The following is a 14,176-nucleotide window of genomic DNA, read 5'->3' as shown; positions in this document are numbered from 1 at the left end:
GATTTTAGGATCAAAGCAACTACTTTCTGTCATAAATGTTCATACTCCGACTCCCGATTAATGCCAAGGAATAATAGAAGATAAGAATAATCTTTAGCTCTTAGCAGGAGAGCATGGATCAGGAGTAGAGCAGAACTTCAGATTTAGTTTTTTTTAACTAATGATGGATCTTCTGGAAGATTAAAAACTGCTTCTTTAGATCAGGTTTAGGTGTTTTTGAAATATTCTTTCCTTAGATTTAAGAAAATATATGAATCTATTATCATACATGATCACCAATGACTGCTGAAGCAAATTATGTGTGTTGTCCTTCCATGTCTGAGTCTACTAAACCATGATGTGGAGTTTTCTGTGCTGGGAACTATCCTGTCTTTGCTTTACATTCTTCCTTTAGGTCAGATCATGTCTGAGTTTAACAATGTCTCTTGTTGTCTTTTTGTCAACAATGCTTAGCTGTACTCTTCCTTTAAGTCTGTTGAATTTCACAGACTGTCTTTGTTTAGATGCTTGACAAACTTAAGGCAGTGATTAAGCAAAACTCATTTTATCTAAAGCCAGAAGGAAAAATCTGTGAAACCTTGATCACTGCAGTGGACGTTCTGAAATTAAACAAAGAATGGGCGATTTACAAGTCTCACTGAAGAAATGTAGGCATCAAGTCTTTTCTTAAAGCATTGTTTAAAACTAAATTTAAAAAGAGGATTTTTTTCTCATTTAAAGAATATCTTCAAACATAGGTTTCCCGCAGTGAACTTTAGATGATATTAGATGCTTTTGTTTCTTCATTAGTGGTTTATTGTAACGTCCTGTTGACTCGTTTTAATAAAAAGGGGCTTCCTTGTCTTCAGTTGTCCAAAACTCTGCTAACTCAGACAGAAAACTCATATAACTGTTTTAATCAAATACAGCTTTAATTTTAGTCTTGAACTCTTAACTTGCAGAGTTTTGAACAGTCTGGCTCCTTTTAGGTCTGAAATTTCCCATTTGGCTCCATAAAAGTAGCTCCTGTTCTAAACACAGATTAGAAAATGCATAAAACTGATCGTGTTCTGCATTATTCCCCAGTCCAGATTAACACCTGACCCGTTTGTTGACTCAGGTACCTTCAGGAGGTTGGATATACCGACACCATCCTGGATGTCAAGTCCCACAGGGTAAAGGCGCTGCTCGGTTTGACCGGAGAATCCAGAGACAAACCCTCAGAGAGGAGAGCTGAACCTATGGTGAACGGAACAGAGTCCTCCTCCCTGAAGGACAGCGGCATGGTCAGGTAAGAAGCGTTCCTCTGAGTACTGAGTGGGTTCTTTATTTAAAAAAAAAAAAAACACAGAACTAAGCAGACACACTGTCCTCCCAGTAAACCCGACATGTCCGACTCGGCAGCCGTGTTGGAGGCCTTCAGGTTCATTGAAAGCGCCGCGGCGGAGTTCAGCGATGAAGACGAGGAGGAGGAGAGCGAGTCCAAGGATAGAACCATCCTCGACCTGGCTACCGTAAGTCTGACCTCGTTCCCCACAATGGCCCTGCGTTTGTGTATCTGTGCTGAGACCCAAACTGGTTTCTGTGGCAGATGGTGAGAAAGAAACAGTCATCCACGCCATCTTCCACAGCCTCCGACCTCAGCGATGACCCAGACACCGAGGAGGCCCTGAAGGGATTCGACTTCCTGGCGAGTCCGGATGAGCCGGATGTGTCCGAGCCGAGGAGCAGGGAGGACAGCGGGGAGTGGGGTGAGATGGGTCGGATGGTGGGGAAAGATTTGAGATGATGGAGAGGTGACTGGATTCAGGGGGAGGAGAACTGCAGGACAAACAGAAAACTTTAGAGAAAACAGGAGCACGGATCCTGGAAGCTGCAGTTAAACCAATTTCCTCCAGAACCATCTCATCAGTCGGTGACCTGCGTGTTCCTGTACCATAACAGAACCATTTCTCCTTTTCTTCAGTTACTTAGCAACACATGATGGAGAGCTCTCCCACGCAGCTCATGATTCAACACTTCACAGTCCACATAGTTGGAGATCCGAGCTGACTCAGTGGCGCATTCAGCTACAGTTTCTGCTTTGCATCATAAAACCAGCACAGAACACAGAAACGGGTCAAATCCAGCTCCTTTTGCTACTGTCTGAAACACTAATCCAGAACCCAGGTCAGCTCCATGATCTGTCCCGGTACCAACCTCTTTCTGCTCTTAGTTGAATGTTCAATGTGAGCCATCGATCAGAACCGGTCCAGTTTATTCCCAGATTAGCTGCAAGGAAATCTTTTAAGTTTTCATCTGGAGAAACATCTGAAATCCTTCACAACTACTACCCCTGCAGCTCATATGAGGAACAGCAACAGTCTCAACAGTTCTTTCGTCATATTTTTCTATATAGTTTTCTTTATATTTTGATTTCTTTTTTTTTTTTTCTTTGCCTCTGAACTGTGTCATATTTAGTTCTTTATTTATTAGAGGCTCAAAACTGTAAATACTTCATCCTGTTTTATTTAACCTTGTTTGATGTTTATGGTTTGTTGTTACATCTGTCCTTTACCAAACATGTCCTCCTTGTCCCATAGAGAAGGAGGATCCATCTGCTCCTGGAGAACCGGTCTGGGACGTGGACCAAGGCCTGATCGCCCAACTGAAGGAGCAATACAAAAAGGAGAGAAAGGGGAAGAAAGGAGTTAAGAGTAAGTCCTGCATCTGATCTGGAGTTCATTCTCTCTATTATTTTTTTCTGGTTCATCCACCCTGCTGATTCTGTTATACTAGAGAAAACTCAGGCAATTTATCAATGTAATAATCTCTTTTTTTTTGTATTTTTAACTTTCCCCCCTTTCTGTTCCCGAACAGTGCCCCATAAAAACTAGAAAACATCACTGCAGTTGATTTGTGTTTGGATTTATTGCAGTGTTTTAATATCAAAGATGCAACAGGTCTGTGGGGCTGTGTTTAGATCTTTCAGTGTGCATCTGATGTTTTATTTTGTTACCTGGTGGAAACAGTACCAACATTCAGGTCTTTTCCACCTTTTTGTTACCTCGGCAATGGATTCTTCTTAAACCATCAGGAAGCACTAAGGCTAAATTTATCCATCTCTGGATGTTTTCCTGGATGGCATTATCTACCTTTTGAATGTAGAAGTCTTTCCTCTTAGTTACACTGATTGTGTTAAAGGATTCTGCACCTGGAACATTTTATCTATAACCGATTCTGCTTTTTTTCTGTTCTTGGATATAACCGAAGGTTTGCAAACTTAAACCACTTTCTATATCTTCCTATGCCTCTTGTCATCTTTATCCCCTAGGACCGAACCGCTCCAAACTCCAGGACATGCTGGCTAACCTGCGGGACACCGAGGAGCTCCCCCCCATGCAGCCGGCCATGTCAGCTCCCTCGCGGCCCACTGTTCCCAGACTGAATGAGCCCGAGGTTGGTCGGCCTGAAGACGGTAAGCCCCTCCTCCTCCTGGACCGTCATTCAGCTGCACCTGCAGCCAAATGCTCCCGTACCGAATCCTCCTTTCATGCTCCCTCCTTGTAGAACCGATGACGTTCCTGCCGTCCACCGGGAAGTCTTTCATTCTGGGAAGAGTGGACGAAGCCGTCTCCAACGAGCTTGGACTGGGAGAACTGGCCGGACTGACAGTTGCCAATGAGGCAGAAAGTCTTGGATATGATGTGAGTAAAACAACCAGATCTGAGAAAATCTTTATGAATTTTACACCCTGACTCCTGATTTCATGTCAATAGTCCTTTTAGCTGAAACCTTAGATTGAAAAGATGAAGAAGAGGCAACAAAATAAGAATGACTCCCTTTATAGATCCAACTTGTTTCCACTTGTGTAAAACTATCAGATTTTGTCTTTAAATGTTTATGGTGTATGTGAGCCACCGAGCTGTTGAGTTTAGATTGATAAATATAATTATAAGTAAATAAATTGGCATTTGCTTGGTGTGGGGAGTCTAGTTAAAAAAGCATATTTGATAAGCCAAACATGCAAATATTTATATGATGAGGTCCTTTTGTGGGTAGAAATGACCTAAACCTTCTTCAGCCTTTAGAATATCATCAGTTAATCCCTGCTTTCTCTAAACAGATCACTAACAACACAGATGCTCTGAGGAAAACCTGGAACCCCAAGTTCACCCTACGGAGCCACTTTGACTCGGTCCGGAGTCTGGCCTTCCATCCTGTGGAGCCCGTCTTGGTCACAGCATCTGAGGATCACACCCTGAAATTGTGGAACCTTCAGAAGACGGCACCAGCCAAAAAGTGAGAGATTATAGCAGGAATAATCCAGTCAAAGCTGCTCTGATGAGGATTTCACTGTCTCATGCTAAGATTTAGTTTCCTTTTAGGTCACATTCTGATTTTGTTTCTAAGGACTAAAAAGCATCTAAATTCAAAAGCTTCCCTAAACTCAATCTGAATTCAGAATAAAGGACTTCATTATCAGCATCAACTTCAATTCAATTATCTTTTTATAGACTGAGCAGAACAGATGTTGGAGGATGCAAACATTATTTAGATGCAGTTAAAGAATAAATATTTACACCAAAAACTTGAAAAATTATGTTTTACAGATTGTTTATTACACATTTTTTGTCTGAATCAAAAAGATAAACAGTAATGCTACGTTCCGACTGCACGCTGCTGAAGCAGCAAAAGCAGCTGGTTTTCATGCAAAGTCAAAGATGGTTGCGCATCGAGGTGTATCTTAAGGTCGTACAGCGCGTTTCAAGAGCAGGAGCAACCCGTCTTAATGCAGCTGAGGCAGCACCTCATGAGCTTCTGAGCATTTGACCCGTGTGACGCGCTTCACAAGCAGCAGATGCTGGAGTTGGAAATTTGAACTTCTGCTGCTTGACGTGCCACATCAACCAATCTGAGAAGCTGATCTGGGAGCTGGAAGAGAGACAGACACAGCGTTGTTGTTGCAGATCGCTATGATCACTTACCTGAAGCAGTTTATTAACGCCTAAATTAACTTAAAATGTCGAAACCTGCCGGCAAATTATGTCCGCTTTTATTATTCTGGTGCCTGCAGTTTGGATTACATACATGAAACGCCAACATCTCCTTCTAGCCGCCACGAACAGTAGCGAAAAACCTCCAAGTTGCGACCTAGCCAGAGGCTGCTGTTGAAGGGGATTTCCAGTGACAGCACACCGCCAGTGTATGGTGTTTTCGTGCTGGTCCGACAGCAAAATAATATTTGAAGGCAGGATGGTAATCTTGATGAACTGACTGCACAGATGATGTTTTGAGGTGGACTTTCTCACTTAAAAACATATCAAAACTGCTTTTTACCCAATTATAACAGCAAATATAGCAAAGCCGCTCTCCGCTTTTGAACACAGGAGCAGCAGAAGCATCAGATACAACTGGACACACTTTACTAGACGCTTCAGGAGCGTCAAGGATGCTCAAGACACGCCTCTGACCTTAATCTGTATAATCATCAAAAATGAAGCAGCAGGTGCTTTTTTACTGCTTTCAGCGCTTGCTGATCCAGGGTGGCCTGAGGGTGGCAGTATTTACTGGCAGTTTCAGAGCTGATTAAGATGATGGAGCTTCTTTTATTTTACAATAAATTGTTTATAATGATGATGATGATTATGAAGTGAGACGAAGATGATTATACCATCAACTCCACCCAGTTAAATATGTTGGGAATCTAAGGACTCTCACAGTTTTCTGATGTTTTCTCTTCTGATGAGGCTTCTGTTTTGTTCCTCCAGGTGTGCAGCGTTAGATGTGGAGCCCATCTATACGTTCAGAGCTCACAGGTGTGATTTATACTTGATCAGAACTTTGAACCCGGTCAGAACCTTCAGTGTTTATCAAAGTGATCTGACCTGAAACTGTCTCTGTGTGCAGTGGGGCTGTTCTCAGCGTCACCATGAGCTCGAGCGGGGACCAGTGTTTTAGTGGGGGGGTGGACGGCACCATCCAGAGCTGGAACACGCCCCACCCGAACATAGACCCTTATGACTCCTATGGTAGGACTCAGCAGGTCGGCAGTCATTACCATAAAACTGCTGCTTCCAATCGATAAAGGGTTTTCTCTCAATCCTGTTGCAGAGGCCTCCATACTGCGCGGGGCGCTGTGCGGCCATACGGACTCAGTCTGGGGCCTTGTCTATAGCTCAGCACACCACCGTCTTCTCTCCTGCTCGGCTGATGGGACGGTCCGACTCTGGAACGCCGCTGACATCTCACCCGCTTTGGCGATTTTTAATGAAGATGGAGGTTAGAGACAATCCGGATCAGAATCCATCAGACCTGATCAGTTATATTGATCTTTCAGCTGCTTTACATGTGTGCTGCAGCGGTTAGAACTTCACAGAGGTTTTTGCATAGCTGCATGAATCTTCCACCATGGCTTTTCAGTCAGTTTTTAAGTCTGAATTTAGATTAAACCATTAAATCAAATGGGTCATTTTCTTTTTGCTTTCTTTGCTCTTGGAGCAAGCTTTAGTTCCTTCTCCATATGTTGAGCTGACGAGTCTCTGTCCTCTATGTGGCTCTGTTTCAGACATGGGGGTCCCAACCTCAGCGGACCTGGTGAGCAGCGACCCAGCCTATATGGTGACGTCGTTTAATACGGGACACATTGGACTCTTCAACATGGAGACTCAGCAGCTGGTCTTGAAGTTTGAGTCTGCTGGACCTCCAGGTGTGACCAGAGATCCCCATCAGCAGGTTTTAGACATCAGTGTAAAGTTCCAGGAGTTTAGGAAGTAAAGCCCAGGATGGTTCAGACAGATTCTTCTGATGTCCCTCTTTCATCAAAGCTCCTTTCAGCAGCTCAGTGAACATGGTTGAGATAAAGCAGGAACGAGTCAGATTTGATATAATTAGACATCAATCCTTCCCTGCTGTGTTGCATCATATTATATAAATAATGGAGTGGATATCTGTTTTATTAAGGTAAAGAGGTAAACCACAAGTTAAGAGACGGGACAAGATTTTAGCAACATGTCAGGAAAACTAGAAATCCTGTAACTCCATCCCTATATAATCCCTATTTCCTATAGAATTTTCTTACAGCTTCTTAGCTCCATCTCTTTATTTCAAACACCTTGCTGATGCAGAGAAGCCACTGACTGAGTCTGCTTCATATGGTAACAGCTGCCTCTTACTTTCAGACTCACCAATCAATTATTTTAAAAAGACATTGTATTTTTAAACGCCTATTGGTCGATCATGACAGGTCCTTATCAACATGGGTTTGGGGACACCTTGTTTGGTGGGGCTGGGTTCACTATGGAGTTATTGACAAAGATTATATAATAAATACCATATTTTTTTGGCAAGTTGACTTAGGCAGCATATGCATGTCTTTACCTGGTCCCAAACAGGTGGGAATACATTTAAACAGCACAATTTCTTCCCTATATTGGAACCATACAACCTGGTGGCTAGGGGGAACTGTAGGGTCAGTCGATTTTTTTTCTGTGCATCTCCATCAGAGGACTCAGATAAAAGCAGAGCACTGTTTGCCAGCTGCATACTGAGTCCCTTTTTTTTTCCATGTGAGGTTCTGGATCTGATCTATTGGTTTGCAGGCTGATTAATCTCAAGCCTTGTCCGCCTTACAGAGTCTCCATGTAAGATCAACAAAGTCCTGAGTCATCCGACACTGCCGATCACCATCACAGCACAGGAGGACCGGCACATCCAATTCTTCGACAACAACACAGGTAGGAGCACCACCTCTTTACGTTTATCAGATGGATCTCTTCTCTTTCTCCCGGAATATCTGTATAATCTGGCTCTGGATCTGTTTCTGTAGGTAAACTAATCCACTCCATGGTTGCCCACCTGGACTCAGTCACCTGTCTTTCTGTGGATCCAAACGGCCTATACCTGATGTCAGGAAGTGAGTCTTTTCATACAATTATTATTATTTTATTATGAATATTATTGATTATAATTGGAAATTATAATTGATCATTTATTAGTCTAATAAAATGAATCTACAGCCGATGGATAAGTAGATAATTGAGACTTGTGGCTGCCTGTCTTTAAAGTCGTGTGGAAGTCAATTTAAATTTCAAATCCTTCTGGCTTAATATATAAAATGCATATAAATGTATTCCTTATCTGACCGTATTGTCCCAAAAGTTAGAAAATGTTTTTTTAAAAACCCTGTCATAAAGCTGTGTGATTTTTTTTCGTTATCTTATGCGGGCCAGTTAGTTATACGTCAGCTTGTACATCTAAATTCAGCCAATCATATATCAACGGTCATCTGTCAATAAAATTTTTTACGTCATAGCATCTTGATTCATATGTCGCAGCTAATATATGCAACAGTTGAAATAACAAATAAGAATAATTCACTTCACCATTGAGTTCCGTCCCAGTGTTCAGGGGGATGGACGTCTGTGTCTTCAGCAGGCGTAGAGCTAACAGAACTGGTAGCGTTGCGAGGCAAGGGCTCAAACACGTACGGCTGTAAGCCTTCTACACCAAACCAAGCTTCTGCCGCCCTGGCGTCCTCTTCCACAACAACTTCGTCCCCGCTTTTCTCCTCTAAATAAAAAATGCATGAAGGAGGAGACTCATCCACGACCGCCGACACAAAACTCTCCTCCTCTTGCATGTTTCCGCTGTCCTTGGTGTTCCTTGACAGTGTTGTTGCTAAGTGCTACTTGGTCCCAATATAATTTCCCATTGGGAACCTACTAGCACTAAGTTGCTAACTGGTTATCAAGATGCTTCCGTTACACCGGCCACAACCAAAATGCTTGCGAACCTTCCGCCACAACAACCCCGCCCCCTTGATAATAGACCAATCACATTCACTTTATTTATTCGTGTAAAGTCGGGCACCATTTAGGAGAATTTGGAAATGCAACGGTTGGAACAGCCGCTTCCCTACGACTTTAATGATTAAATTAACTATTTGGATTATTAATCAACCACAACTTAATTTACCATCAAATGCTGATACTAAAATATTCATAGGAATGGCCATCAATACTGACCTATGAACTGGAGGAGTCAATGTTCACCTATACAGCGTGCACAGTAAACATATTTTAAGTTTTTCTAATTTTCTTTTTGATATTCTCATTTTGAAATCTCTAGAAATACAAGTGTGATCAAAGAAAGGAAGAGCAGCAGCATAAAATCACGTTTACAACTGGATAAGGCTGATTTATACTTCAAAACTGGGTCATCTGCTTGTGTCACAGTGAACGCAGAAACGTCCCCACCCCTTCCGCAGACACTCTGCTGAACCTCTTCCAAACTGTAGGTGACCACAGACAGTGCCGCAGACAGGAAGCCTCTGATTGGTCAAATCTACATCCACTCTACACTGTCCGTATTTCCTGTTTGGTACCATACCGGCTTGTTTTGTTTGTATGACCGCCATTGTGGATAACGACTCGTGAAGTTGGGTCAGTTAGAAGAGCGAGGTGCGCGAGAACGCTAGGACCTTTTTTCCATCTGGATCCTCGCTCTTTTTCGCCCTCATGTCCCTCCTTGTCGCACAAACTTGCCCCCACTTCCTCAGCGCTTCGGTCTTATCTAGACCCACAGCTAGTTCGTGATTGTCCCTCTTTCGTTGTGGCATGGAATAACATAGCACAGACCACGCTTCAAAATTGAGCATAAATCAAAAATGTAATAAGAACTACAGACACATCCACTTTATTTATGCTGAAATTCATTTCTGTCAGTGAGCCCGAGAGCAGCTGTGGTTTTAATGTAGCAGTGCATGCAGCTCTGTGGCGGCTCATCTATAGAGTTTTGTGTTTTCTGCAGTCAGTAGCTGGGTTTCCATTAAACAACAAATTGTAATTACAAAAACAAGTTTACTAAATGGAAAAACATTAAGTACCTTGTAAAAAAAAATGAAGAAGAGGTTTTAAAGTTGTTGGAGAAAGATGGGGTGACATATTTGGATTCATGAGGAGACGGAGAATTTTTTACATTTAGTTTTCCGCTACCATCTTGTTGTCAAGAGTAATGGTGTTAACCAATATGTGCTATTTTAGTTGTGTTTCTTATTTAATGGAAATACCACAACTGCAGAATTTAACATTTCACGATCAGAAGAATATCAACCTAGTTTTGCACAAATTTGTAATGGAAACACAGCTAGTGAAATATTCAGGTGGTCAGCTGCTCCTTAGAGGACCTGTTCCTTGTCCTGACTGGCCCTTTACCTTCACAGGTCACGACTGCTCCATCCGTCTGTGGAACATGGAAAGTAAGACCTGCATCCAGGAGTTCACTGCCCACCGGAAGAAGTTTGATGAGTCCATCCATGACGTGGCGTTCCACCCAAACAAATGCTACATCGGCAGTGCTGGAGCCGACGCACTAGCCAAGGTCTTTGTATGACCGGGACCTGCAGTGACTATTTGTGTCATCATGGGGTTGACTCTCCTCCTACTGGACTCGGGCTGGCCTGCATCCCATCAATAAGCTCTTCATTTCCAGTCCCAAGGGGTGGTGTTCTGCACCTTTTAGGTTTGCTTGTGCTTCCACATACCTCCTCAATACTCAATATGCCCACAAGTTAATCAGAGTCCTGCTAATGACCTGGACCTGGACTAGAGTGTGCAGAAGCGGAGATTTATCTAAAAAGTGCAGGGAACCAGACCACCAGGAACCAGGAGCAACCTGAAAAATGTTTTTCAAACCCCAAAACCTCTGCAGCGTTTCTGCTTTTGGGAATTCTTTATCAGTATGATGTGCCTTTTTTCCTTAGAGCAGAGATTCCTTTAGAACCTGAAGAAATTAAAGTGCCAGTTCAGATTTCAGCCCCCTGCTGGCGGTTAGCAGTACTGTCTTGGTTGTCTAAAGATTGTGCAGAGGTTTTGTTTTAAAGGTTCATTCCAACTGCTGAAGTGGGTTGTCTCATTTCTTCTGGACTTTTGACAGGTTCTAACTGGCCTGGACAAGTTCCTGACAGAGCTGCAGCGGAAATCCTGCAGTGGAGCCCAGATTTCTATTTACTTTTTCTTTTTCTTTCTTTTTTTTTTTTTAAAGGTGAGAGGTTCCTGAGAGGTGCTGGTTCTGTTCAAAGAGACTTTCTGATTGTGTGCTGACCTAAACTATTGATTTTGGTGTTGGTATTCTGACATTGAGCGGCTGGTTTTAAAGGGATGTTCAGGTAGATTTACATTTTGTATTCTCTGTTTTACTTGAAAAGTGGATTTTGTTCCTGTTGGGATGTTTCAGGAAGTAGACTTCTACTTGGAAGCAGCTGCTTCCTGTTTAGGATGAACTCTGGTTTTCCTTTTATCAAGCTGTGTAAAAAAGAATAATTGAAATGTGTGTAGAGTTTGTGTTACAGGGAATCTATTTATCTACCAGGTGGGAAACTGTAATTTAAGATAAATTTTAACTTGAGCTTGATTTTTATGTTTTTCCTTAATTGGAAAGTTGAACTTTCCAGTTCACCAAGTTGTACTTCCTGTGGTGATGTTCCTATTTTTTAACTGAAATCTGTTTAGATTTAGACTTCCAGAACTTTTCCCTAGCTGATCCATCTGGTCGTTCCAGAAGCGTTCCTATGGATGGAAGGTGACAACTAAAGGAAACGAGTAGTACATTCAACAAACATCTGGAATCCTTTTTAAACCGGATCTAAGTCTGCTATAAAACATGGATCACATTCCCATCATGGACCAAAGGCTGGAAGAATTTCCAGAAATCAGACGGGTTAATACAGAGGTCAGCTCAGAATGCCAAGCAAGGTTACCACGGTAACCAGTGATGCTCTGGAGCAGGTTAAATCAACACATTAAGCGTTTCTCAGCCAGTCTGTACTCGTGGAGTGTTATCATGTCTGCAACAAATGGGAAAATAGTAAATATAATATATTTATTTTTTTAAGGGAGATGCAAATGTGTCATACACAGTAAAGCTACAAGGAGGACTAATATTGGATATGTTGTGTTGACTCATTTCCTCCCCGTAATGGGCTCTATGCACAGCTCCACTACTTCCTGAATTTAAGGCAGCTCCTTTGTTTCCTGTCTTTCATTACTGGACGAACTGATTAATCCAGGTGTGTCTGGCCAGTTACTTAGGTCATACACACCTGGATTAATCAGTGCATCCAATCATGAAAGACAGGAAACAAAGGAGCTGCCTTAAATTCAGGAAGTAGTGGAGCTGTGCATAGAGCCTACTTAACTGGAAATATTTTGTTCATAAAACCACAAACTTTTGTTTGTACGTCCAAGATGAATTTTTCACTTTGTCCGAAATCCAAATAAAATCTTATCAACGGTAAAACAAAGATTTTGTGCGTTAGTAGAAGACTTAATAAAGGCTTAGTAGGGTTCCTGGCTGAAGATATATTAGAAGTGCTTATTTGGACCGTAAAGGTTGACATACTGTTACTGTAAAAGTAATCACAGTATCACTTCCTGTGAACCTGCTATTCATCCTGCATCCTCCTTCTGATTAGTCCTCTGGTTCTGGTTTTCTTTGCTTGAAAATTAAGCTGTTTAAATGATCAGTTGTTGTAAAGAAAGTTGTTTTGCACAAAACAAAAAAAGAAAAAAGTGCTGTTTTTATTTATTTTATTTCTAAATTTCAAACATTTCCAAACTCACTGTTTATATTTTCTTTTTCACTTATGTATTTTTTTGAAACATTATAGTCCTACGAACTCGAACCTAACATCTGATCATTTGGTCAGACCACACAGAGCTTGAATCTACTTCAAGGTTTTTAAACTTCGGTGTGGAGTTGCTAACTACCGTCTGGCTCTGTACAGCATCTATGGCTTCCTGACTCTTGGCAATGTTACATATAAAAATACTTTTCTTTCTTCACTCTGTTTGCAAAAAGTGCTAAAAACTGGAGCGATACCTTTTTTGTCTTTTGACCCAGTTTATGAAACACAGGATAAAATAGCAGAACCTCCCTGTTTGGATTTTTAAGTCCGAAGTTAGTCAGTTTGTTTAAATGCTTAAATGCTCTAAAATATAAAATGTTCCAATTTATGTAGGAGAAAAACAAATTATAAAACAACCACTTTGCCAGTAAAATATTATGAGGTTTGGGGAACTTAGGTGAGAAAAATAAAAGAAGGGAAAAAACTCTGCTGCTTTTGTTTTTTGTTCAGATTTTTTTTTATCCAGACAGAAAATCAGGAAGGTGAATCCAAATTTTTTTCAGCCTCTTCAGGATAGAAACCCTGGCAGAATCCTGAAACCTTTGGTGGCAAACTCAAAATGATGACAGATATGAGGTGTTGATTGAATATTTTCAGTAGAAACTGGGATCTCTGCCGTTTTCTCCTTTGTTGATCCTTTCAAAATCCTTCCCCAAAGTGTAGTTTCTGTCCACCGTGAAGTTCACTCAGGGTGACAGGTTCTGTCTTTGATGGGTTTCGGTGTCAAAGGATAATCTTTAAAGTTGGCAATCATCTTCATGGCTCTTCTAAGTATCAGATCTTAATATCCTTGACAGTTTCGTTGACCAGTAACCGGTTACGTCATATTCTGGACCTTTGGATTGATCCAGCTCTGGGATAGTTCCAACCTCATAGCTGCAGAGAGGGTTAAACTGGAGCCCATCTCTGTAATATTCAGCTAATATTCAGACCTTCCTCTGGCTCAGCCTGCCTGTAATTCCTTGTTGACCTTGTACAGTTTACCTGCTGTTGCCTCCTTGCACACAAACCTTGCTTTCCTCCCTTCTCAATGAGAGGCTCATGGATCACTAAAAATAAAGGAGACTTTAGATCGCTGACTCATGGTGTTAATTGTATATTTGGTTCTGTATTAATGTTTTCACAGGGAATGATTTTGAATCAGAGGACTGTGTCCAAACCATAGAAGTTTTTTTTTCTCTCTGTAAATTCTAAACTTATTTTAATGAGAATAAAAACTGAAATATGGTGCTTTATGTTTGGTTGTCCCTTATTCTGGTCAGATGCATCTTCCTCAGGATCGGTTCAATAGCTCAGAGAGGAAAGTCAAGCAGTGGGAGCCCAGAGGCCTTCAGCAGCTCGTTCTCCTGTAAGTCAAACATGTAGAAAGTAGAGACAGAAAGCCGTGCAATGGTAGAAAGTAACGCTCACCTGGACTTCTGCAGAGCATCCATATGTTTGGATTCCAGGGTCCCCTGAAAACAGTAAACAGGTATGTGTTTAGGAAGAAAATCTCTTTGACTGAGATTGATTAAGCTAATGTTATTTCAGAGC

General features: G+C 41.7%; 1 protein-coding gene across 1 annotated transcript in view; it reads left to right on the top strand.

Moving 5' to 3' along the window:
• The window catches only part of LOC119787004 (striatin-like), a 32,745-nt gene extending 21,174 nt beyond the window's left edge, over positions 1-11,571 (top strand). Inside the window, exons 6-19 of the mRNA XM_038290624.1 lie at positions 1,100-1,270; positions 1,358-1,493; positions 1,571-1,730; positions 2,562-2,675; positions 3,293-3,436; positions 3,529-3,665; positions 4,085-4,260; positions 5,730-5,777; positions 5,869-5,990; positions 6,073-6,240; positions 6,527-6,667; positions 7,593-7,694; positions 7,787-7,873; positions 10,181-11,571. Of these exons, the coding sequence (XP_038146552.1) occupies positions 1,100-1,270; positions 1,358-1,493; positions 1,571-1,730; positions 2,562-2,675; positions 3,293-3,436; positions 3,529-3,665; positions 4,085-4,260; positions 5,730-5,777; positions 5,869-5,990; positions 6,073-6,240; positions 6,527-6,667; positions 7,593-7,694; positions 7,787-7,873; positions 10,181-10,350 (1,876 nt within the window). The 3' untranslated portion in view covers positions 10,351-11,571. The remainder of the gene's footprint in view (positions 1-1,099; positions 1,271-1,357; positions 1,494-1,570; positions 1,731-2,561; positions 2,676-3,292; positions 3,437-3,528; positions 3,666-4,084; positions 4,261-5,729; positions 5,778-5,868; positions 5,991-6,072; positions 6,241-6,526; positions 6,668-7,592; positions 7,695-7,786; positions 7,874-10,180) is intronic.
• Positions 11,572-14,176: the final 2,605 nt, after the last annotated feature.

Source organism: Cyprinodon tularosa, unplaced genomic scaffold, assembly GCF_016077235.1.
Source record: "Cyprinodon tularosa strain WSP-4 unplaced genomic scaffold, ASM1607723v1 ctg285, whole genome shotgun sequence".
In the NCBI taxonomy this organism is placed as follows: domain Eukaryota; kingdom Metazoa; phylum Chordata; class Actinopteri; order Cyprinodontiformes; family Cyprinodontidae; genus Cyprinodon; species Cyprinodon tularosa.
Note: the sequence above shows the minus strand (reverse complement) of the source record. Positions and strands in the feature narration are given on the sequence as shown.